Source organism: Lissotriton vulgaris, chromosome 4_1 (assembly GCF_964263255.1).
Source record: "Lissotriton vulgaris chromosome 4_1, aLisVul1.2, whole genome shotgun sequence".
In the NCBI taxonomy this organism is placed as follows: Eukaryota; Metazoa; Chordata; class Amphibia; order Caudata; family Salamandridae; genus Lissotriton; species Lissotriton vulgaris.
The window spans coordinates 1,679,925,064-1,679,950,221 of record NC_141691.1 but is presented as its reverse complement, the minus strand read 5'-3'; the positions used below and the strand labels follow the sequence as shown (position 1 = coordinate 1,679,950,221).

General features: G+C 49.1%; 1 protein-coding gene across 2 annotated transcripts in view; it reads left to right on the top strand.

The window, feature by feature from the left end:
* Window positions 1-25,158, top strand: part of LOC147724402 (regulator of microtubule dynamics protein 1-like) — a 363,899-nt gene that overhangs the window by 212,898 nt on the left and 125,843 nt on the right. Inside the window, exons 3-4 of one of the 2 annotated variants that reach the window (XM_086965961.1) lie at window positions 6,336-6,423; window positions 22,998-23,157. In XM_086965961.1, the coding sequence (XP_086822087.1) occupies window positions 6,336-6,423; window positions 22,998-23,157 (248 nt within the window). The remainder of the gene's footprint in view (window positions 1-6,335; window positions 6,424-22,997; window positions 23,158-25,158) is intronic. The other variant, XM_086965963.1, reaches the window with a different exon arrangement.

The window sequence follows — 25,158 nt, the reverse complement described above, 5'->3', positions numbered from 1 at the left end:
ACCTCGGTCTCGACCACCGTGTCGACCACTACGGCCTCATCGCCCTCCGCGACGGCCACGACGACCACCACTGCGTCCTCAGGCGCACCGGTCTCCTCTACCATTCCTCTGAAGTCTTCGTCCAAGACCAAAACAGGATCATCGACGGTGTCCCCACTGTCTGCGTCATCGTCGCCTAAGAGATCCAAGTCAAGTTCGAAAGGTCGGCCTTCGCCGAAGAAATCTCAAACCGAAGGATCGTCACCTAAACAGTCGAGGTCAGGTTCGAAAGGCCCGCCTTCACCCAAGCAATCTCGAGTTGAAGGCTCTACTACCAGTAAGTCCACGGTTCAATTGTCCCCGCAGACTTTGGTTCCATCGACAATATCGGAATCGTTGCAGTCGCCAACCCAGGCGGCGGGCGCGCCATCTTCACGCACGTCGTCGGAAGGGACCCCGGCGCCATCTTGGAAGGAATCAAGATTGGTCGAGGTCTCCATTCACTCGATTCCACCCTCCTCGGTTCCCCCAACGAAGGGGTTGCCACCCGATCAGGAGCAGGTAGCTCTGCAGAGTGAGGATTCCGATGAGGAGAACCAGCCCGATCCGGCCACCTCCCTATCGGACAATCACGAGGACCAGGAGGAAGTCATGTATCAGGAACGTTCCGTACACTCAAGTGTCCGCACGGAAACCACCCCGATGATCTGTTTGCCCGTATCCCTGGTCAACGATTTGCGCTGCCTAGTGCAGGACTATAAGCAGAGATTCCCGGATGCCGACAGCGGAACCCAGGCACCGGTCACCCAGGCGCAGCCGTCTGCCTCGCGTCCTTCCGCTCTCCAGGCCCGGCCTCGGAACCAACCCCAACCTCGTGCTCGGCCCCAGCCTCAGGTAGAGGACTCCTCTGAGGATGAGGAGGGGGAGGCAGACTTGGAGGAAGGTGAAGTGCAAGACGTCGACTCGGACCAGAGAAACGACGACGCCGATGCTGCGTCATCCCAGCATTCGTCAACCCCGGCGTCCCCACAACCGCGCCAAACCGAAGCGACGGACGTCGGGGGGTTCCACAGGCTAGTGGACAGGGCGGCTAAGAGGTTCCACATGGCGGTGGAATCCACGGAAACGGAATGCTTCCTCCATGATTTCAAAGAACACAGCCAGAAGTCGGCCAAGTCTATTCCAGTTATAGACTTTCTGTGGGAACAAGGCAAGAAGTTGATGCTTACTCCTGCCTCGGTGCCTGCGGTTGTTCCGCGCCTGGACAAAAAATATAAGGCCCCGCTTACCGCGCCGGCCTGCCTTACCGGCCACCCCAAACCGGATTCGGTAGTGACTCAGGCGGCTCAAAAACAATCCCGCAACCCATCCTCGCCACTGTCCGCACCCCCGGACAAGGAGGGCAGAAAATTGGACACCATTGGCAAGCGGTTCTCTACCACGTCCGCCATGACCATCAAGGTGGCAAATTCCATCGCCCTGCTAGGGCGCTACAATCGCCAGCTATGGGAAGACATTGCCCCCTACCTGCAAGACCTGCCGGCCACGGTCCAGGACGAGGTGAAAGCTCTCCTGGCGGAAGGCCAAAACTCAGCTGCAGAGATCATCGACTGCGCCATCGACGCAGCCATGACTGGATTCCGCCAGTTGGCCGGGGCTGCCGTGCTCCGGCGCCAGGGCTGGCTCAAGGCAACGTCCTTTCGACAAGAGGTCCAATCTAAGGTACTGGACATGCCATTCGACGGTCAGTTTCTTTTTGGGGAAAAGATAGACGAAGCACTCCAGGCCATTAAGAAGGATACCGACACAGCAAGGGCGCTGGGCTCCCTCCAGTCCCGGAACCAGTCCTTTCGGGGTGGCCGCTCCAGAGGCCAGTATTCCTACAGAGGTTCCTACCAAAATAGGTCGTCCTACTCCTACGGCAACAGGAACCAGCCCCAGCACAAACAACAGAACCGACAGTCGTCCTATGGGAGGTCGTCCTTCAGAGGCAAATCCGCCAAGAAGGGCGCTGGCGGCCGCCAGTGACCATTTACTCCAGCCAGTCCCACCACCGTCTCAATCCTTTCAAATTGGAGGAAAACTGACCCACTTCCTCCCCAATTGGCGAAAAATCACTACGGATCGGTGGGTACTACAGATAATTCAATTTGGACATTCCCTCGAAATTATCAACACCCCTCCCAACACACCTCCGCTGAAGCGTGCTCACAAACACCTGCACCTCCTTCTCAAGGTAGTCTCCGCCATGTTGGTAAAAGGAGCCATCGAGAGGGTCCCAGCGTCCCAGAAGGGGACTGGATTTTATTCCCACTTCTTCCTGGTCCAACAGAAGGGAGACAAGTGGAGACCAATCCTGGACCTCCGGGCGCTCAACGCCTTCCTTCGGAGTCAGTCCTTCCGGATGGTAACGTTACAGGAGATCCTGGGAGCGCTGGAGAGGGGAGACTCGATGGTCTCCCTGGACTTACAGGACGCCTACTACCATATCCCCATCCTCACAAGGCACAGGAGGTTCCTGCGGTTCGAGGTAGCAGGCAGACATTATCAGTTCAAGGTCTTGCCCTTCGGCCTCAAATCCGCGCCACGTATCTTCACGAAGTGCTTGGCACCGGTGGCGGCCTTCCTGCGGCAAAGAGGTCACCAGGTATTCCCCTACCTGGACGACTGGCTGGTGAAGGCGCCTTCTCCGGGGGGCGCGACCGCTTCCTCCAACGCCTGCAGCGCACTTTTTCAACAGCTGGGTCTGACGATCAACCTCAAATAATCCTGCACTACTCCATCCACGAGGATCACCTTCCTAGGGGCTCCCTTAGACACGGATTGCGCAAAGGCCTTCCCCTCGGAGGACAGGACCAACAAAATTCTGTCTCTGGCCGCGGCGGTGGCCAAGAAATCTCGCATCAAAGTCAGGACATTCACCTCCCTGCTAGGGATGATGTCCTCCTGCATTCTCCTCACACCGCACTGCCGGCTCCGCATGCGTCCCCTGCAGGAGGCTCTGGCGCGGCAATGGAAACAGAGTTCCGGCTCGTTCGAGGACGTTATCAGGATCACACCGGCCATCATAAAGGCCCTTCTGTGGTGGAGAAGGCGGAAACACCTGACGGCCGGCTTGCAGTTCCTCCTGCCGCCGGCACCTCTGGTCATCACGACAGATGCCTCCCTGGAAGGCTGGGGCGCTGTTCTATTGGACCTTCGAGTCAGCGGCAAATGGGAGGCCCAAGAGAAACTACTACACATCAACCTCTTGGAGCTGAGGGCTGTGTATCTGGCTCTGCAGGCATTCCTGCCACGTATCGGAACTTCCCCGGTGCTCGTCAAAACGGACAACACCACGACGATGCACTACCTGAACAAACAAGGGGGAACGCGATCTCTCTCTCTCTCACGAGAATCGCAGAAAATCTGGAACTAGTTGGTGGCGCACGGGCTCTCCCTCAAGGCGGAGTACGTTCCTGGGAAGGACAATACCATCGCGGACGCCCTCAGCAGGTGGACCTCTCTCTCCCACGAATGGGAGCTGCACGGCGACACAGTGGCCCACCTCTTCTCGCAATGGGGAGCCCCGAAGATCGATCTCTTCGCGACAGCAGGGAACGCCAAATGCCCAAGCTACGCAAGCTGGCATCCCCAACAGGGGTCGTTGGGAAATGCTTTTTCCATCGGCTGGTTCAGCGTGTTTGCGTACGCTTTTCCTCCGTTCCCGATGATACCGAGGCTCCTCCGAAAGATGAAGACGGAGCCGTGCACCCTGATCCTGATTGCTCCGTACTGGCCGAGACAACACTGGTTCTCGGACCTGCTTCGCCTCTCCATCAGGCCCCCGATTCACCTGCGACAACACCCGAACCTCTTAACGATGTCCGGAGGCCAAGTACACCACCCGAACCTCCGCTCTCTCAAATTATCGGCCTGGCTCCTGAGCACTGAGAGTTCGGAGACCTAGAGATCCCGCAGGACTGCAGGGCCGTCCTAGCCAAAGCGAGGGCGGGCAGCACGAACAAGACCTACTCGCTGAAGTGGAAGAGGTTCTGCTTGTGGTGTTCGGAACAGGGCTTACACCCTCTACGGGTCACCCCAGTGCAGCTGCTACCGTACCTCCTCCACCTGGCTCAATCGGGGCTGGCTCACGCCTCCATTAAGGTTCATCTGGCTGCGATTTCTAGATTCACCAGGACCTCATCAGGGCCTTCACTATGGTCCAGTCGGCTGATAAAGCAATTTCTGAAGGGGCTCTACAGATCCTTTCCGAGGCCTCGGAAAGTCCCTCCAACCTGGCAGTTGAACTTGGTGCTCAACCAACTCATGAAACACCCATTCGAGCCCATACACCGGGCCTCTCTCAAACATCTCTCCTGGAAAACGGCACTCCTGCTCGCCCTGACGTCAGCCAGGAGGGTCAGAGAACTTCAGGCGCTGTCTATTCAGGAACCGTATCTCCAATTCAGGCACGACCGAGTGGTACTCAGGCCCAACCCTAAATTCATACCTAAAGTGCCTTCAGACTTTCATCTGAACGAACCAATTGTCCTCAAGTCCTTTTTTGCGAACCCTTCCACAGCGGCAGAAAGGGCGCTGCATTCCTTGTACCTTAAAAGATGTCTCAAATTCTACTTGGACGGAACCAAAGATGTACGAAAGTCTTCTCAACTGTTTGTAGCCTACAGCAACCCGCGAATGGGTTTGCCCCTAACAAAACAGAGCATCTCCCGCTGGATTTCATCAGCGATTGCGTTTTGCCATGATCAGGCCGGACGGCCTTTAACGGACCGAGTGGCTGCCCACTCTACCAGAGCGATGTCCGCGTCGGCGGCGCTCTTCGCTGGAGTGACGGTCCTGGACATTTGCCGAGCGGCGACCTGGAAGTCCCCGCACACCTTTTCCAAGCATTACTGCCTGGACATCGAACTGCAGAAGGATGCTGCAGTGGGACAAGCGGTGCTGCGCCATCTCTTCCAATAAGGTGAGCCTTACCTCGTACCGCCATCCAGGTATGCACATTCTTCATGGTTTTTCTGCTATATGCATGACTGTATATTACCATGTTCTCTCATGTTGTCTGTAATTTATGTAGATCTGCTGGAGGTGAGAATGTGCTTTACCATTATGCATGTATAACTGCTGGCTACTCTGATTCAGGCATGTGAATCTATGAAAGACACCCAAATACTGGATAAGAAATGCGTTACTTACCTGTAACAGCAGTTATCCAGTATTGGTGTCTTTCATAGATTCACATGCAACCCTCCCGCCTCCCCGGTAAGGACTCACGTACCTCTATGTCTAGTTGCGACACCCTAGCTGGGTGCGTACGAAAATCTGAGGGACGGAGGCTCCTCCCGGGAAGGTTCTAGAGGGAGGTCGGAGCTGATTGGCTAACGATGAGAGTTCGGTCCTTTTTACATAAGGACGTGGAAAGGCCCCAAAGGGGAGGCCCTTCGGCCTATGTTCTCTATGTATGTCCTTAGGACATTACTTTTTTATGTACCGGAGGCTCCCGTCTCGGCGACGGGGAATGATTCAGGCATGTGAATCTATGAAAGACACCAATACTGGATAACTGCTGTTACAGGTAAGTAACGCATTTCTTTTTTGTCATGTGTTTTTAATACTTGCCTATATTCATGATTATATCAGGATGGTAGAAATCTACCATCCTTTTACTTTTAGTGCTTCTAGTCATTTATATCTGCTACTGTCTAATGATCATTACAGCACATCTATTCTTCACCAGAATAACGACCGGTCAATAAATACTTATTGAAAACATCCCTACAGTTTATTCTGTGTACTTCTCTGAGATTAAGTGAGCACGAGTGACTTGTGTGAAAAGTACGCTATTTCCATGGTCCTGAGGGATCAGGGTTGTCATGTTCGATAGTTGCCAAAAACTATTCTCTCCTTGGTAAGAGGAGTTTCTAGTGGCACTGTGAGCTAGCTGGTATAAAGGACAACATATCCGGTGGGGGTGTCTGGAATCAGTCAGGATACCAAGCCTGCAGTGTACATTGTCCAAACGCACAGATCCTGTATAGGTTATATAGGAACTACACAACATTGTAAGTCTTTGTTTTCCATTTTGGTAAACGAAGATGTTATGTTGTGTATTCTTGTGTATCTCTGTGTGATTACAATGTACTCCGTATAAAAATTAACATTTAATTGGCTACACCTTAAATGTAGTTAGAATATTTGACATTATTCTGGTAAAAGAGTATCTGCGTTAAACGGTCTCTTCATACCTTCTCAAACGTTAAGTTCATGCACTTTAACAGTATATTATTGAAATTGTGTTTTTTGGGGCTGTAGTCGCCATTATTGCTATTATGGTCCTACTCTCATTCTCTTTAAAGTGCAGGATATCCGAGAGCAAGCAGATTATCTATATGGAGCTGGAGAAACTGAAAAACTGTATACGTTTTTGTCCGAGCACAAAAACAGGTAGGCACCTCTTTACAGTTTAACAACAAAAGATGTAAATATACTTTTAAGGATTCATAATTTCTGTAGAATGTTGAGAAGCATATTATGGCTGATTATGCTACTGTGAACTATTAAATAACAAGGGAAATTGCACTCAACAGGCAGAAGCAATTTAGACTACTGTTTAGGGAAGCCAACAGCAGCATTTAAACACAGCCACAGTTCTCCCTAATGCTACTTAGCAACAGCCTACAGGTATACTGAGTCTTGCTATTCTTAATCTGTATTTAATTTTACTCTTGAAATACATTCATTGTAGTGAATTTATATGGAAGCAGTGGAGAGGCCCAAATAGTAAATGCTCATCTACATTCCAGTTTATAACAGCATCACTAGCCCTAGAAACCATTTTAGCTCCCTGACTGTATAAGTATAAGTAAATATTTGTACCACTCTTATGGCCATAACTTAATTATCCATGCGCACAGCTCCCTCTCTATCCCTTAACTTAGTCACGGACTTCAGCAAACTATGCAGAAGCTGCCACCTGCATTATCCAGACACTACCCAATCACTGGGTACTACATATAATGTTCCTCCCAATTAGTGGTTGTCTCAGTTGGCGGACCTGCCACTGGGTTAGACTTAAGTTTCATGTACTGCCTTTTCAGTTTTGATTGAGGCTCGAAACGAAACGAAACGAACCCAGAGCAAACTACTGCATAGCTGCTTTTGAATACTTTGCAATAGATGAGTGTCCCCCTCCATAGTTTTTGGTGGAAAGGGTGGCTGCAATTACCCAACCTTAACACATGCATACTCATTCCAAGTTCTTACCTTCCAGGAGTCACTCTTCCTTATCCTGACCTATCGCTAGTGTAACAGTGGTTTCTCGCCTCTGGCTTGTGCTCGACGGAGCTGACCAGTGAAGATTTACAATCAGTAGGGCTATCTCTCGCCCCCCACTATCTATATGCAGGTGATTGGAACTCGGTCTTACCTGTTTTTACCCAAGGTTTTTTTTGGGATAGTGGTACTTATGCCGTCTTACCTCCCATGCAGGGCCAATTGGTTGCCCCTTACACAATGTCCTCCTTCTTGGGATTACCATTTTAGCCAGATTAATTCCCTGTAAATTCATTCCAAGCAAGTGCACCATCTTATTAACTAAGACCTTCTAACCTCCCATAATTCTGACACCATTGTATCTTTAATTTTAGATACTGGGTGCTCACTTACCCCGTCCTGCTGATGACCTTGCATTACTAGAGGTCGAAACTCTGGCCAGAGTCTGGAGAATGAAAAAGTGTCTAGCTATTACAACAGAACGTTTAAATTCTATTAAGGATTCGGAGGCGAGGATTATGCTATTGTTTCTTCACTTTATTGAATAGCAGTCATTTAAAGATAACAAAAAACTACCATTCCCATGAGGCCTTGGGAATGAGATAACAAAATTAACAATAGAGTCACACAGATAGACTGTCCAAATCCTCTCCCCCAATCGTGGGGCTTCAATCAGTTCATAGTCCTCTGTCATTATCCTTTCCCCCTCTTTTGTCGCTCGGGATCAGCCCGCTGGGATGGTTCATTTATTTATTTTATTTATTTGCAAAATTGTATATAGTGCCGGCTAGACCCGGAGGTATCAGAGGACTGTACATGAGGATCAGCAAGTTACAGAGGCATCGACCAAGGTTGGTCGGACTCCACTGTGAGAACATTAGAAAAACATGCGATTACACTATAATATAAGTTATATTCATGTTACGTAGCAAAGACAAAATGTCTTATGTGGAATGAAAAGTCAAGGGGGAAAGGTAAACAGGGGAAAGGGAATGCAGATAGCATCGGGAAGACCAGAGGGGGGAAAGAGACTTTAGGGGAAACAAGCAGTCAAAGTATAAGATAGACAAGACCGTGAAGCACAGTTAAAAACAGAGTCCGGGGGTGCGGCCTGACCAGCAATGGAGTGAGACGTGTGTTGCAGGAGCTCCGGACTGCCGCCAAAGTTTTAAGCGTGATTTAAGCAGCCTAATAGCGGTGTGGGGGCGCGGACCGGGCCCCCTACATGGCGGACATCTCTGGGAGTCTGCAGTAAGCTACAGTGGCCCCTGGACTGGAGAGGAAGCGAGCCTATCTGTGGGCGAGTGGCTGCCCCCGGCGAGACCCAGTCGCCATATTGTGGGTCTAGGGCCTACCTGTGTCCGGTGCAAGTCGGAAGCCCCCTGGGCCCTGCCGGCAAGCGGGCAGAGAGGTGGAGTGCCGGACGCGGTGCTGGAGTGGCGCGGGTGCTGGGCTGCCCCGAGATTGACGGTGAGGGGGCTACGGCACCGTGGATGCTGGGACTGCCATCCCCAGAGGCTTGTGTGACCGGTGCTGCCGGGGATGAGTGGGAACCGCGACTGGGCTGGGCGCTGGCGTGCCCGGCCGCTGCGGCAAACAGCCTAAGTGTCCGCCAGCTTCGGAGACCAGCCCCACCGGAAGTGGGAAGAGGTAACGGCGGAGGCGGGGGGGCTCCTGGCCGGCTTACGGGTGCCACGCGGGCTGGGAGGCCTGGAGGCGCGCCCGCCTTTTCCTTCTGCAGAGAGGCAGCGGCTCGCCATTTTGATCCCCAACGAAGCTGCTGCTCCACAGCGGGGATTCCTGGCAGCAGATAAATAGGCGGCACAGCTCGGCTGAGGGCTGATGGACGTATCCTGTTCTGTGCGGTAGGTAGGGAGGGGGACTCTCCTGAGACTGTTGCCGAGATTGGACTGGGCTGCCAGCGCTGCCTCGCCGCCCATCCGCTATTTGGGGACTGCATAGCCCTCTCTAGACACTGGCTTGGAGGGGGCGCGGGAGATGAGAGTGGGATCCTTGCCTGCATAGTCCCATAGCACGGAGTGAGGAGACTGCTGCACAGTTGAAGCTGGGGTTGCCCTCCCCTGTGGTCTACATACCTGGTGATCAGTGCTGACAGGCGTGAGCTGGGACCGCGGCTGGGCAGAGTGCTGGGGGGCCTGGCTGCTACCATGAGCAGTCCACTTGTACACTAGCGTCAGCGGCCGGCCCATCTGCGGCTGGGGGGAGCAACAATTGCAGCTGAGGGCCTTTGTTCAGCCTGCGGGTGCCGGGCGAGCTGGAGAGCCTTGGCTGCCTGTAGGCATGCCTGCCGTTTTTCCCGCCGAGTGGCGGCGACCCGCCATCTTGGCGGACTGATGCGGAGACTGCTGCAAAGCGAGGACTCCTATATGCGGACACACTGGAGGTGCTGCCTATGAGTGGATTGAGGGATGCTACTTGGTGGGTGCGGTAGGTGAGGAGCTGGGTCCCCCTGTGACTGTTGCTGCGCTTGGAGAGGGGCTGGCAGCGTTGCTTTACTGCTCACCTGCCATTTGGGGCCTGCATCGCTTCCCTTTGGACACAGCACTCCCACAGCCCCTCAGCTTGAAGTGCGCTGTGGGGCCCTTGATGAGCTCACACTTCGGTCCTGGCTGGGTGCATACCATGCTGCTTTTGCGGTCCTAGAAAGAGGCCCTCCGAGTGTGTGGGAGACAAAGCTGAGGCTGAGGGGTCAGAGGAGGGAGGTGAGGGCCCCCCGAACACCCGCTTGCGCCTCTCCAGGGCCGGGGGTTGCTGGACTGGTGGTGTCCCCTACTTGCCTCTGTTTAGCGGTTGCAGCCTCTGGCTGGTGAAGGTTTGGCCGGTCGGGGGACCCTTTGGTTGAGAACTTAAGCCCTTTTCTCTGCCGCCTGACATTGTGAACGCTGTGGTGGACCTTTGGTGTTCCGGATGGCTGGCCTGCTGTAGAGACTTTCCTGCCTAATGATGACATGCTCTAAGGGGAGCAAGGACGCACCATGGGCGATTCCCAAGGACAACTCCGTGGTAGCCATGTGGGGAAAGACGAGTACACCTGCCCCGATCGAGTCGGCCCTCTGCAAAGTGCAATCTCGCGTCAAGTTGCTGAGAAAAGAAGTGATGGATTTAGGTGACCGAGTCGATAGCTTAGAAAGGACTGTTGATGCCCGCACGGAAGACCAGGAGCAGATATGTCAGCGCTTGGCTACCCTAGAAGAGCGATTCAGAAAAGGGGGTGGTGATGAACTAAGTGTCTGAATTAAGCAGACCACTCTTACCCAGTCCAAAGATCAGGGCTTGATCCATCACCGTTTTTTAGCTCACTGCACCATCCCAGCTCAGAACTCGGCTATATGCAAATTAGTCTGACCCTGTCCCAGTGCATCATGGGAACAGGGCAGACCAAACTACCAAGCCAATTCTTATACTGGGAAGGAAACAAGCTTCCGGGGACCGGTTTCTGGCATTTCAGCCATCTTCGGCCCGGCTTGCTTGAATCCTGATGGTGCAATGAGCAAGGGACTCACATCTGAGTATACCCTTCCACGCTTATGGTGGACAAAAATGATTCAGAAAAGGGGGTGGTGATGAACAGAGTGTCTGAATTAAGCAGACCACTCTTACCCAGTCCAAAGATCAGGGCTTGATCCATCACCGTTTTTAGCTCACTGCACCATCCCAGCTCAGAACTCGGCTATATGCAAATTAGTCAGACCCTGGCCCAGTGCATCATGGGAACAGGGCAGACCAAACTACCAAGCCAATTCTTATACTGGGAAGGAAACAAGCTTCCGGGGACCGGTTTCTGGCATTTCAGCCGTCTTCGGCCCGGCTTGCTTGAATCCTGATGATGCAATGAGCAAGGGACTCACATCTGAGTATACCCTTCCACGCTTATGGTGGACAAAAATGATTCCGAAAAGGGGGTGGTGATGAACAGAGTGTCTGAATTAAGCAGACCACTCTTACCCAGTCCAAAGATCAGGGCTTGATCCATCACCGTTTTTTAGCTCACTGCACCATCCCAGCTCAGAACTCGGCTATATGCAAATTAGTCTGACCCTGGCCCAGTGCATCATGGGAACAGGGCAGACCAAACTACCAAGCCAATTCTTATACTGGGAAGGAAACAAGCTTCCGGGGACCGGTTTCTGGCATTTCAGCCGTCTTCGGCCCGGCTTGCTTGAATCCTGATGGTGCAATGAGCAAGGGACTCACATCTGAGTATACCCTTCCACGCTTATGGTGCACAAAAATGATTCAGAAAAGGGGGTGGTGATGAATAGAGTGTCTGAATTAAGCAGACCACTCTTACCCAGTCCAAAGATCAGGGCTTGATCCATCACCGTTTTTTAGCTCACTGCACCATCCGAGCTCAGAACTCGGCTATATGCAAATTAGTCTGACCCTGGCCCAGTGCATCATGGGAACAGGGCAGACCAAACTACCAAGCCAATTCTTATACTGGGAAGGAAACAAGCTTCCGGGGACCGGTTTCTGGCATTTCAGCCGTCTTCGGCCCGGCTTGCTTGAATCCTGATGGTGCAATGAGCAAGGGACTCACATCTGAGTATACCCTTCCACGCTTATGGTGGACAAAAATGATTCAGAAAAGGGGGTGGTGATGAACAGAGTGTCTGAATTAAGCATACCACTCTTACCCAGTCCAAAGATCAGGGCTTGATCCATCACCGTTTTTTAGCTCACTGCACCATTCCAGCTCAGAACTCGGCTATATGCAAATTAGTCAGACCCTGGCCCAGTGCATCATGGGAACAGGGCAGACCAAACTACCAAGCCAATTCTTATACTGGGAAGGAAACAAGCTTCCGGGGACCAGTTTCTGGCATTTCAGCCGTCTTCGGCCCGGCTTGCTTGAATCCTGATGGTGCAATGAGCAAGGGACTCACATCTGAGTATACCCTTCCACGTTTATGGTGGACAAAAATGGTTCAGAAAAGGGGGTGGTGATGAACAGAGTGTCTGAATTAAGCAGACCACTCTTACCCAGTCCAAAGATCAGGGCTTGATCCATCACCGTTTTTTAGCTCACTGCACCATCCCAGCTCAGAACTCGGCTATATGCAAATTAGTCTGACCCTGGCCCAGTGCATCATGGGAACAGGGCAGACCAAACTACCAAGCCGATTCTTATACTGGGAAGGAAACAAGCTTCCGGGGACCGGTTTCTGGCATTTCAGCCGTCTTCGGCCCGGCTTGCTTGAATCCTGATGGTGCAATGAGCAAGGGACTCACATCTGAGTATACCCTTCCACGCTTATGGTGGACAAAAATGATTCAGAAAAGGGGGTGGTGATGAACAGAGTGTCTGAATTAAACAGACCACTCTTACCCAGTCCAAAGATCAGGGCTTGATCCATCACCGTTTTTTAGCTCACTGCACCATCCCAGCTCAGAACTCGGCTATATGCAAATTAGTCTGACCCTGGCCCAGTGCATCATGGGAACAGGGCAGACCAAACTACCAAGCCAATTCTTATACTGGGAAGGAAACAAGCTTCCGGGGACCGGTTTCTGGCATTTCAGCCGTCTTCGGCCCTGCTTGCTTGAATCCTGATGGTGCAATGAGCAAGGGACTCACATCTGAGTATACCCTTCCACGCTTATGGTGGACAAAAATGATTCAGAAAAGGGGGTGGTGATGAACAGAGTGTCTGAATTAAGCAGACCACTCTTACCCAGTCCAAAGATCAGGGCTTGATCCATCACCGTTTTTTAGCTCACTGCACCATCCCAGCTCAGAACTCGGCTATATGCAAATTAGTCTGACCCTGGCCCAGTGCATCATGGGAACAGGGCAGACCAAACTACCAAGCCAATTCTTATACTGGGAAGGAAACAAGCTTCCGGGGACCGGTTTCTGGCATTTCAGCCGTCTTCGGCCCGGCTTGCTTGAATCCTGATGGTGCAATGAGCAAGGGACTCACATCTGAGTATACCCTTCCACGCTTATGGTGGACAAAAATGATTCAGAAAAGGGGGTGGTGATGAACAGAGTGTCTGAATTAAGCAGACCACTCTTACCCAGTCCAAAGATCAGGGCTTGATCCATCACCGTTTTTTAGCTCACTGCACCATCCCAGCTCAGAACTCGGCTATATGCAAATTAGTCTGACCCTGGCCCAGTGCATCATAGGAACAGGGCAGACCAAACTACCAAGCCAATTCTTATACTGGGAAGGAAACAAGCTTCCGGGGACCGGTTTCGGCATTTCAGCCGTCTTCGGCCCGGCTTGCTTGAATCCTGATGGTGCAATGAGCAAGGGACTCACATCTGAGTATACCCTTCCACGCTTATGGTGGACAAAAATGATTCAGAAAAGGGGGTGGTGATGAACAGAATGTCTGAATTAAGCAGACCACTCTTACCCAGTCCAAAGATGAGGGCTTGATCCATCACCGTTTTTTAGCTCACTGCACCATCCCAGCTCAGAACTCGGCTATATGCAAATTAGTCTGACCCTGGCCCAGTGCATCATGGGAACAGGGCAGACCAAACTACCAAGCCAATTCATATACTGGGAAGGAAACAAGCTTCCGGGGACCGGTTTCTGACATTTCAGCCGTCTTCGGCCCTGCTTGCTTGAATCCTGATGGTGCAATGAGCAAGGGACTCACATCTGAGTATACCCTTCCACGCTTATGGTGGACAAAAATGATTCACAAAAGGGGGTGATGATGAACAGAGTGTCTGAATTAAGCAGACCACTCTTACCCAGTCCAAAGATCAGGGCTTGATTAATCACCGTTTTTTAGCTCACTGCACCATCCCAGCTCAGAACTCGGCTATATGCAAATTAGTCTGACCCTGGCCCAGTGCATCATGGGAACAGGGCAGACCAAACTACCAAGCCAATTCTTATACTGGGAAGGAAACAAGCTTCCGGGGACCGGTTTCTAGCATTTCAGCCGTCTTCGGCCCGGCTTGCTTGAATCCTGATGGTGCAATGAGCAAGGGACTCACATCTGAGTATACCCTTCCACGCTTAAGGTGGACAAAAATGATTCAGAAAAGGGGGTGGTGATGAACAGAGTGTCTGAATTAAGCAGACCACTCTTACCCAGTCCAAAGATCAGGGCTTGATCCATCACCGTTTTTTAGCTCACTGCACCATCCGAGCTCAGAACTCGGCTATATGCAAATTAGTCTGACCCTGGCCCAGTGCATCATGGGAACAGGGCAGACCAAACTACCAAGCCAATTCTTATACTGGGAAGGAAACAAGCTTCCGGGGACCGGTTTCTGGCATTTCAGCCGTCTTCGGCCCGGCTTGCTTGAATCCTGATGGTGCAATGAGCAAGGGACTCACATCTGAGTATACCCTTCCACGCTTATGGTGGACAAAAATGATTCAGAAAAGGGGGTGGTGATGAACAGAGTGTCTGAATTAAGCAGACCACTCTTACCCAGTCCAAAGATCAGGGCTTGATCCATCACCGTTTTTTAGCTCACTGCACCATCCCAGCTCAGAACACGGCTATATGCAAATTAGTCTGACCCTGTCCCAGTGCATCATGGGAACAGGGCAGACCAAACTACCAAGCCAATTCTTATACTGGGAAGGAAACAAGCTTCCGGGGACCGGTTTCTGGCATTTCAGCCTTCTTCGGCCCGGCTTGCTTGAATCCTGATGGTGCAATGAGCAAGGGACTCACATCTGAGTATACCCTAGAAGAGCAGCATATCGAACTACAATTAAAGCAAGAAGACCTGGAGAACCGGAGTCGTTGGAATAACCTCCGCATCCGGGGGGTTCCTCTCGGAGCGGAGAGGAAGGACGCCCTAACATATGTGGCTCAGTTTCTGCATGAGGTCTGGGGAGATGAGGATGCCTCACTGCCAACCCTGAATCAGCAGGCCCATCGGGTGTCAGGCCTGCTGGAAGGCCGGGAGTTCTGCCGGACATCCTTACCAGAGTCCACATTTTTGTGGAGAAGGAAGCCATCCTCAAGGCGGCGCGTGCCAAGCAGGACCTCACATATGATGGTCACCGGATCCAGATCTTTCAGGATTTGGCACCCAATACTCTGCGGTGACGGCGAGCCTTTAAACCAGTCACCGACAAGTTACGAAGCCTGGACATTCCTTATCAATGGGGGCACCTGTTTGCTCTTATCTTTGCGTGGAAATTCAAGCACAGGGTGGTACGATCCTACAGAGAGGCAGCCCAGCTGCTTCGCCTCCTGTCCTCACTGCCGACCAGTCCCGCGAGGCCCCCTGCCACGACGAGGATTCCTTCTCAGCCTTCTTGGTCCACTGTGTGTCATCGCCAAAGGTCCCTGCCTATTGATGACCAGGCAGCATCACAGGCCAAGCAGGACATTATTGAACATATCAGGTCCCTAGAGTGAGACGCAGCTGGACCTACTTAGCAACCGAAGACTCCTTGATCGACTCTCGAACAGCCGCATTATGTTCACTTTAGGAGTGGGGGCTGTCTCCTTCCCTTGCTGAGAGGGATTTATGAGTTTCCTATCCAGTCATTGTATTAGCCATCTGGTTGCACTGTTGGAGGGGGGGGCGGAGCTCCTGTCCTGGGTGTGCTGGTTAAGGGGTTCTGCCCTCCTTTGCCTGTTCCTGTGGGAGTGACATCTCGGGGACTATCTGAACCTTGAGTGTAGGATGTCCCGATCCTGGAACAGGATTGTATGGCCCTGTTGGCACATTTGCTTTGTTTTCTTCTCTTTCAGTATTTTCGTATCTTGCTGGCTTCTTTTTCCTGTTTCATCTTGTCTCCTGGGTTTGTCAGGTGGGGTCTCTTGCGGTGCAATGTGCTGGTGGGGTTGGATGGGTTCCTCAGCATCTGTGTGTTCTATTTGAGGCTGAGTGGGGGGCCGCTGAGCGATCTAGCTTGGGCTCAATCATGTCTGCGAATCTACCTAGTCCACTAAAAGTCTTTCCGCTTAACGTCAAGGTCCTAAATTCCCCCAACAAACAGAGGCAAGCGTGGTGTTATCTTCTCCAGTATAGCCCTGACATCATATTTCTCCAAGAAATTCACCTGCTGCAAGCTGATGTGCGGCGCATGGCGCACCCCAAGTACTCCCTCCAAGTTTGGGCTGTAGCGGATACCAAAACAGCAGGTGTGGCAATTCTGTGTAGGAATGGCAACAGGCGGAGGGAAACTAAACTGTGCTGTCGGAGCAGCTCCACCGGGAATCGGTCATGCGGTTGGGACTCCTCTGGATAAAAATGAGGATCAGGAAGAGACCGAAAGTCTTGAGTTTAGAGACGGGTGCGTGGAGATGGCAAGGGTGGCAGGATAGGAAAGGGTGTGAAACTTGGCTGCCATCTTGTAGTCCGCCAAGTCGGGTCAGTTGATTTCCATGATTCTGTACCTAAGATTGTCTCTGGGTCTTTGGTTCGTTAACTCAGCAATGACAATTATCCTAGTAGAACATCAGGACTCCCATTGTCTCATGGGACATCGTCCCTCGCCGGCAGAAATACCTTGTTGGGCAACATTTTTGGATCATGCTCCGTAAGTTCTGGTTAGAAAGCACTGTTCCACCTCATCAAATATTTCTTTCTCTCGGGAAACACCTTATTTCAAGTCTCCTTGCACTTGATGTACCGGTGTACCTGTGGTTCCCAGATTCCCTGTATATGTTCAGCTGAGAGATGAGCCTGGAACCCCAACAGAGCGAACACCCGGCAAGCAAGCTGCATGAAGGCAGGTTTGATGATCCTCCGAAGAGTCCCATGTGTGCCCCTCACTCTGAATTCCCCCCACCCCCCTGACTGACCCACAATCCCTGCACCCTCCGGACTGCCACATCTAACCTGTTCTTCGATGTCTATGCTATCCGCGAGGGGCCCCGTCTGTCGCCCGATTCATGAACCTTGTTTATTGGAATCTCCTGGTGAAAGCAAACAACATAGTTTAGGCAACAGCAATGGCTATGGATTACCCCTGCAAGAGGGAAAACAGCATAGAACACATCTAGGAGAAAACACATGCACAGTCAATGTGAACATAAGTAAACAAAATAATTTACTTACCCCACTACGAGGGTGGGAAAGTTACAAATGAAGTTGTACCCTGGGTGGGATAATCCTCGCCTCTGAGTCCTTAACCACATCGCTGCTGTGGTTATTTTTCCCCTGTGCTGATGTAAGGAAAGCTCCATTATTCATGACGAGCTCAGCTCGTCATCAGCACAGCTCAACTGTGCCTCATGACGAGCTGAGCTCGTAATGAGCATGGAAAGGGTTAATATAATTGAAACATTCCGTTACGATAGCTAGGACATTTTTCATCCTTTATCAGGACAGGAGGCGAGGATTATGCTCGTTTAAAGCTTACTCACCATCAATTGAGCCATCTGTATCACCGGTTTGAAATAAAACAACTTAAAAGTAGAGTCCGAAGACCAGTCTACTGCATTAGGAATGTCTTCTAGAATGGCTCCCAAGGTAAATGCTTTAGAGGCCACAGCTCCTCTGTTAGAGTGTGCCCCAAAGGCACGTAGGTCTATGGCTTCTTCCTGCATCACCCACCTCACCCATCGGGCAATCGTGGGGTAAGAGACAGCTCTAGGGGGTTTCTTTATAGTGATGAGCAGCTGATGCTCTCCTGGAGGGCGGAACTCCTCCGACATCTCCTCATAGGCTTTAAGGCAAAAGACTACGCACAGCTATGGAGAATCTGGAAAGGCTGGGTTGAGGGCTGAGATGGATTTCGCCCCACACTTAATGTGTCTGACGAGTCATGGAAGTAACCCCAGTTGGTGAGAATATCCTCCCGGAAATGTCCAGGGCCCTGTCGCCTGAAACCCGTCTACAGGAGATCATACAAATGAGCATGGCCAATTTCACCAAAAGCTCCTTTCGAGAGGGGAACCTGTTCGGTTGCCAGGACAAGAACACATTCAAAACTTAGTTTACATCCCAGAGGGCCGATTATCGGGGCTCCGGAGTTAAGGAAAGGCGTAATCCCTCTTAAGAGGCGACAGACAAGAGGGTATTCGCTCACCAGGGATCCTTCCACCATAGCGTGTCCTGCTGAAATAGCTGAGCAGACTGTGTTAATGGATCTATAAGCCAATCCTTTTTTAGCCACATAGGCCTAAAAATCCAGGATAGCTGTCACATCCGCTGCCACGGGATTGAGAACCTGTCGCATTCACCAACGGTACCAGCTTCACCAGGTGGAGCGATAGCATTTGACAGTTCTGTCTTCACAGGCCTTGGACAGAAACTTCTCGGCCACTCCTGAAGGGCATGGGACCACCCATCGTCCCCTGTGATCCCCCAAGCCATCATGGCTAGAGAGCTTTGCACGATGAGCGGGTGAGGAACCTTGCCGGATTGAGGAGGAGTGCTGGAAAGTGGGGGAGAGGGGTTGAAAAATCTTCAGAAAGTTCCAGGAGAAGTGGAAACCAAACTTGCGACCTCCAAATCGAAGTAATCATGACCACGCTCGCCCCTTGGCATCTAACTTCGGCCGAGGCCCACGTTATCATGGTGAACGGGGAAAGGCATAGCGTAATTCCCCCGCCAAACCTGCAAGAATGGATCTGTCTTCTCCACAAGGGGATCCGGTCTCCAGCTGAAGAACCTGTGAAGTTGGTGATCCAAGCGGGAAGCAAAAAGATCCACTGAGAAGGGACCCCATCTGCGATGGAGGTCAACAAACACTCCCATGTGCAGCTTCCACAGGCTCACGTCGTGAAAATAGCGTTATTGGAAGTCTGCCTCTTAGTTGTCTTGTCCGGGAAGATATTCCGCTGTGACTGAGACCTGGTGATCGAGGCAATAATGCCAGAAGTTTGCTGCTAGGTCTGAGAGGGCTTTCGACCTTGAGCCCCCGAGGTGGTTCATACCACCTTGGGGACCGCAGATATATTGTCCATCTTGAGTACGCAGGACCTACACGAGTCCGTGGTACAGAATTGGATCGCCAACGAACCCGCGAGTAACTCCAAACAGTTTATAAGTAATTGTTGTTCTAGTGGAGACTCGCGCCCCAGCCTGATCTGATTCTATAACAATGTCTGGCACTGAACCGAAAATTGCTCTCCCATTCCAAGCCTCAATGTTGGCGAGCCACCAACTGAGTTCTTCCTTGGCCTCCGCCGAGAGGCTCACCTTCTGGGAGTAGGAGAGACCTCTGTGCAGGTGTGTGACTGTGATGCGCTTTGGGCTTGGGTAGTGCAACGGTCCTGGAAAGATGGCCTGGATCGAGGACAAGAGGAGTCTGATGATGCAGGCCAGCTGTCTGAGGGAGATCCGCGGTTTTGTGAGTGCCCACCAAATCTCGTGGAGGATCTTTGTCTTCTTCCGGGACGGAAGGCTGAGTGAAGACTCTACGGAGTCGATCAAGAAACACAGAAAATTATCTTCTGGGCAAAAATTAGGGTGGATTTGGTCTTGTTGACCACAAACCCCAAGCTCTGTAAGAGGTTGACCATGTTCTGGAGTTGGCAGGCGAGTATCCGGGGGCACTATGAGCCTCATGCCCGACGCCCTCAGGTGTTCCACTACCGGCTGGAGGACCTTGGTGAAGAACCATGCTGCTGAGTATAGGCCGAACGGCAGAGTGATGAATTCGTAGGTTCTGTTTCTAAAGAAAAACTGGAGGAACCTCCTGTGAGTAGGGAATATGGGAATCGAGAGGTAGGTGTCCTTGAGATCCAGGAACACCATCCAGTTGTGAGGTCTGAGGATGTCTCGGAGAAGGTGAATCCCTCTCCAATTTGAAGTGGAGATAGACCAGCCACTCGTTGAATTTGCAGAGATTGATAAGCGGCCGCTGACCTTCGTCTGTCTTGAGCCACAATACAGAATAACCATAAGAGAGGCAGAGAAAAGCACACTTATCTGGCTGCGAGCAGCAAAGAAAGAGGGGTAATGGATAATGACAGAGTACTATGAACTTAATGAAGCCCCATGATTGATGGAGATGAATTGGACAGTCTATCTGTGTGACTCTATTGTTAACTTTGTTATCTCATTCCCAAGGCCCATGGGTATGGTAGTTTTTTGTTGTTATCTTTAAATGGCTCCTATTAAATAAAGTGAAGAAAGAATAGCATAGTCCTCACCTCCGGTCCAGACATAGAATCCAGGAATTGAGCTACATTTTATTGGCGCAGTGACTAGGTTGGGCACAGGTCATGAAGAGACCACATCTGAGGTGGCCTGGTCCACTAAGTTTCAGAATTGGGATCCACTCAGGTCCGCGACTGAAGTGCGAATGCATAGCTTTTGACTACCTCTTACTAAAAGATGTTGTGGATGATCGAAGCGTCTCCTCTTTTGGCATTTATTGTGGTGCCTTATTGCTCTTATTGGCATGAGCCATACAGCTCAGGTGACAGACTCAAATGAGTGCCTACTTTCTCATCTATTTTAGCAGGTCTTGACCTACCCTCTTTTGCTTTTTTGGCCATTCTTGCATAGTTGTTTCATTGAGTAGTGATATGGCCGAGTGTTACAGTGCTGCAAGGTTGCTGTGCTGGGGTAATGCCATCTTGTTGAAGTATTTTTGAAGTGCTCCGCCTTAGAAAGGTGGTTAATTACAAAACTTTATTTGTTGCGGAATTTAATGGCTTGCTATGGCCTTTTCCTTTTGTGTTTTCACTGCTACTGCAGAGGTGGTGGTTACATATTTAATGCCTGGTAATCAACAATGTTCTCCAATAATAGCCGAGATATGTGCGCGATCTGTAGCATTGCAGATGTCTTCTCTCACATGCTGCCACAGGTTTTCATACAATAATACAGACACTAAGAATGCTTGTTTGTCTCCTGTTTTGTGTATTGACACATAAGCCACTGTGACAATTACTGCTTTACTTAGGCATTGATGCTGGGAAACCATGCCCTTCTATGAATTATGGCCTTAGTCTTTACCATAGAAATATAAAGGAGAAGCACACCTGAATCTATGAATGTTCTAAATTTTTCAATATAAAGTATTTTTAACTGATATTTTTCATACGTACTCAAATGCGTGCACCAGTGGTGGCACGTTTGTCCTCACGTGCCTGACACTGAACCTTCCTACCTCGAGTGGAATCACACCCGACCACTGTGCACTGTTGCAAACTATTTTAGTTTTATTTTTATTTTTCAATTCCAAATAAAGTTTCCTTTTTCAAATCAAAAATGTAGTCTATACACATTCTGTTTCTACGAATCAATACAAATCAATACATTATATTCATCATTCTGAAATGATTGTTAACATTTTTAAACTCTTTTGAGAGCAGTACTAGTATTATGAGCAGGTAAATCTGAACAAATGAAACATGTAATGAAAAAACAGTCCGTCAGATAAGGGGCCAAGGGGCCAAGAGTCAGACAGCGGATCATACAGATCATTGATCTTTTTGAGGGTGAGTGTAGCTTTTTGGAGTGGTTTTGAACTTATTTTTTTCATGGTTTCTGTATTGATTCATGTGGTCCATCTCTCTTGTTTTAGAGCATGAACCTATAGCGCCACGAGGAGGGTAAGGATTATTGTTAGTTTCATAGATCACGTGTCCTTTGGTGGAGGTTTCCTCTTTTTTGTCACATTTTCAGTTTGGAGCACCAATACACTGACTACATGAACTCTTGGCCCCTTATCTGACAGACTATTTTTTAATTACATGTTTCATTTGTTCAGATTTCAGGCCCCGGAAGAAGAGCCATTTTCTGGCTCGAAATGCATCAGGCATTCTTTTGAAAAAGCACAACAGAATATATATAGCTGTAAAAATTGTTATGCTTGTTTGCTGTTACCTGCTCATAATACTAGTACTACTGTCAAAAGAGTTTAAAAATGTTAACAATCTTTTCAGAATGATGAATATAATGTATTTATTCGTAGAAACAGAATGTGTATAGACTACATTTTTGATTTGAAAAAGGAAACTTTATTTGGAATTGAAAAATAAAAATAAAACTAAAATAGTTTGCAACAGTGCACAGTGGTCGGGTGTGATTCCACTCGAGGTAGGAAGGCTTAGTCTTTACCATACCACAGTAGAAGATGTGAGCAATTCCAACATTTGCTCTTCAAGGGTTATTGGGATTATCATTCTGGTGCCTTGCTTCATTAGTCTTGAGAACAGGTAACCTCTAAGTGTACTTTCTTGAAAGCTCCATACTCTTCACTCTTTCCAGTAGACTCTTGCATCTATTGAGGTGGTAGGGTTTTGCTGTTTTGTAGACACTAGTCTCCCTCAATGTTTTAATTGACTTTCTCCAATGTAGCCTCTAGCAGAATAGCAACAAATGGTCTTATTGTCACAAGGTTGAGAGCAGCCCCTTACCCATAGTGACTGGCATCTATGAATCTGTTGGTGCATTGACACAGATCACAATATAGCAACGCTTTTTCTATAGAGATACCTTTTCAAAATCTTTAGAAATATTGTGGCTCAGATGTAACCCTTGTTGCAGAAAACGGTGGCATTTTCTGCCACAGGGTTCAGACCTAGGAAAAAGTGGTTGAACAATTGTCATTGAATTTCATGAAAAAAAAACTAACTTGAAATTTAAGACAAATCTTTATGTGTACTACTCTGTGTGCTTCGGGAACTTGAGAGATTCATCGAACTACTTGAGAGGGTAGAATTAAACGCCACATCAATCGGTGAGAAGTTTGCTTTTCCTTAATCCTGTACTAACCGTTATTGATTTTGATACCAACGCAAAATTGTTTTTTATTTAGAAATCAAAAGTAAAAAGTAGTATTTGCATTGTTTACATTGACGAAAAAACGTATCTCCTTCAGCAGTGAAAATGGTGATTTATTATGGCGTTTGGCAAGAGCTGCACATGATTATTCTCAGCTGACTATCACCCCTGCCGAGAAGAAGAGACTTGTATTTGAAGCTTTTGACTTTGCAAAGAAGGCATTGGACAAGGATCCATCTAACTTCGCAGCTCACAAGGTTAGCACAAATATATCTAGATCTAGTCCAGAAAGATGGGCAGAGGCTGCTGTCCGACTCATTTGTTGTGTCGAATCTCCAAGCATGCTTTGCTGTTCACTCATTATTTTCCTCCAATATACATTTCACATACAGCTGGCAAGAGGAGGCAAATGAAACAAAGGAAGAACGCACATATGAGGAGGCGATCAGCAGCACACATGACAACTGGGCCTTTGCCTTGCATGCTTGGGCTGTGTGGAATTTAAAAAAGTATGGAAATATTACTTTACATACTCAAGGACTATGTGGCTACTGCCATGGTAATTTTGCGCTTTAGGTACAGAAGCAGTTGTTCTTAAATAGAGGACCCCTTTTATAATGGCAGGGGATATGATAAAAAAATACCGCGAAATATGGAGGAGGTGGTGGGACTGATATGGATTATGCAGTGAAAAAAAGATTGCGCTACTATACAATGTCCTTTTCAAATGCTCCATAACATTTTGACTGTATTGTATGCAATGCTATTACAATATGTTAAAATTATTATATTATGATTTATAAAGAAAAATACATATTATGGATCAAGAGGAATAGCACACGAGTAGATGAGTTAGAGAAAAATAATGGTGAGAGAGTTGTCTAGCGATTAGAGGGAGGAGGGTTGTGAGCATATGCTACCTCTAAGTGGGGTTGGCTAGTAAGTGATGGGCTACATAATTCAGTACAGCAAACTGCAATACTGAGTAACAACTTGTTAGTACTGTTTTACAAATTCTAAAATGTTTTTGCTCTTATATCTGCAGGTATTCTTTAGGTTCCACTGCAGTGTAGTCAAAATACACTTTTTTTGGGTTGCCACGAAATACGACAAAGCGCTGCGAGGCCTCCGGGTAGTTATGCGCTATAGAAATGTAATTTTTCATTTCATTTCATTTCATTTCAAATACAATACAACACATTTGCTAAATGACAAGGATTCGTGTAAAAGCAGCATTCTAAAACAGCTCAATGTACTATCATAGCCATAAACCAGAGAGCAGCATAATGCAAACATTTGTAAAATAGGATCAAATGTAATAAGATGTTAAACAATTAGGGCCTGGTGTGTTGTCTTAATATTTGAAGCTTTGTGTGTTGTCTCCTTAATGCCAAGCAGAAAATAGATTTTGTCAGATGGCAAACATCAGGATTTTAGAAATGTCTGCATTTCATACTCCAGCTATTTTTTTTGCCTGACTTCCTTCTGTGCTCTTTATCATTTAGCCAAGCCATTAAAAGGACCAGCTAGTGGCTAACACATTTAAGACAATACCTGGATTTCCCAGAAGAGATACTCCATTAATATGGAAGTTTACTCAGAGCTAGAGTACCGAATCTGAATTTAATATACACGCTTTTTAGGTCTCGCCTACACAGCGCATGCATTGTGCTGCAAGACTATTCTTTACTATTCAGTAGCCTTACAACCCGCACATGGCGCACGTTGGTTATTTTGGTTGTAACTCTCCTTTGCAACCTTTCGATTGCTTAGCTCCCGAAGGCTTACATTCTTTCTTTGTGTTAGCTCCTCCCTGGAGCACAGGCCAAATACATGTGTTCTTGATCGTCTTTGTTCTTCCTCGTCTTTTTGCGACACACTATTGTTTAAAATGTATTTGATAAGAATTTTGGTAGTATCCCTGGCCGTGCAATGTGCTCTCACACTTTTAAAACCATTGTACAACTTATTTATGTTGGTTTTACTCTATCTGCCATTTCTAATGACGCTTTAGTTACTTACACCCCAAACAGTACTACTCTGTGCTACCTTATGCTCCTCCACTCTACTCTACGTGACTGTACTTTAAGCCATTTCATTCTATGCCACTCTACATCACTCCATTCTATCACTCCACTTTACTCTGTGCCTCTCCACTCCTCACAATGCTACTCTACACCACTCCATTTTACTCTATGCCACTTCACTCCACACTTCTCTATGCCACTTCACTCCATGCCACTCTACTCTACTGCACT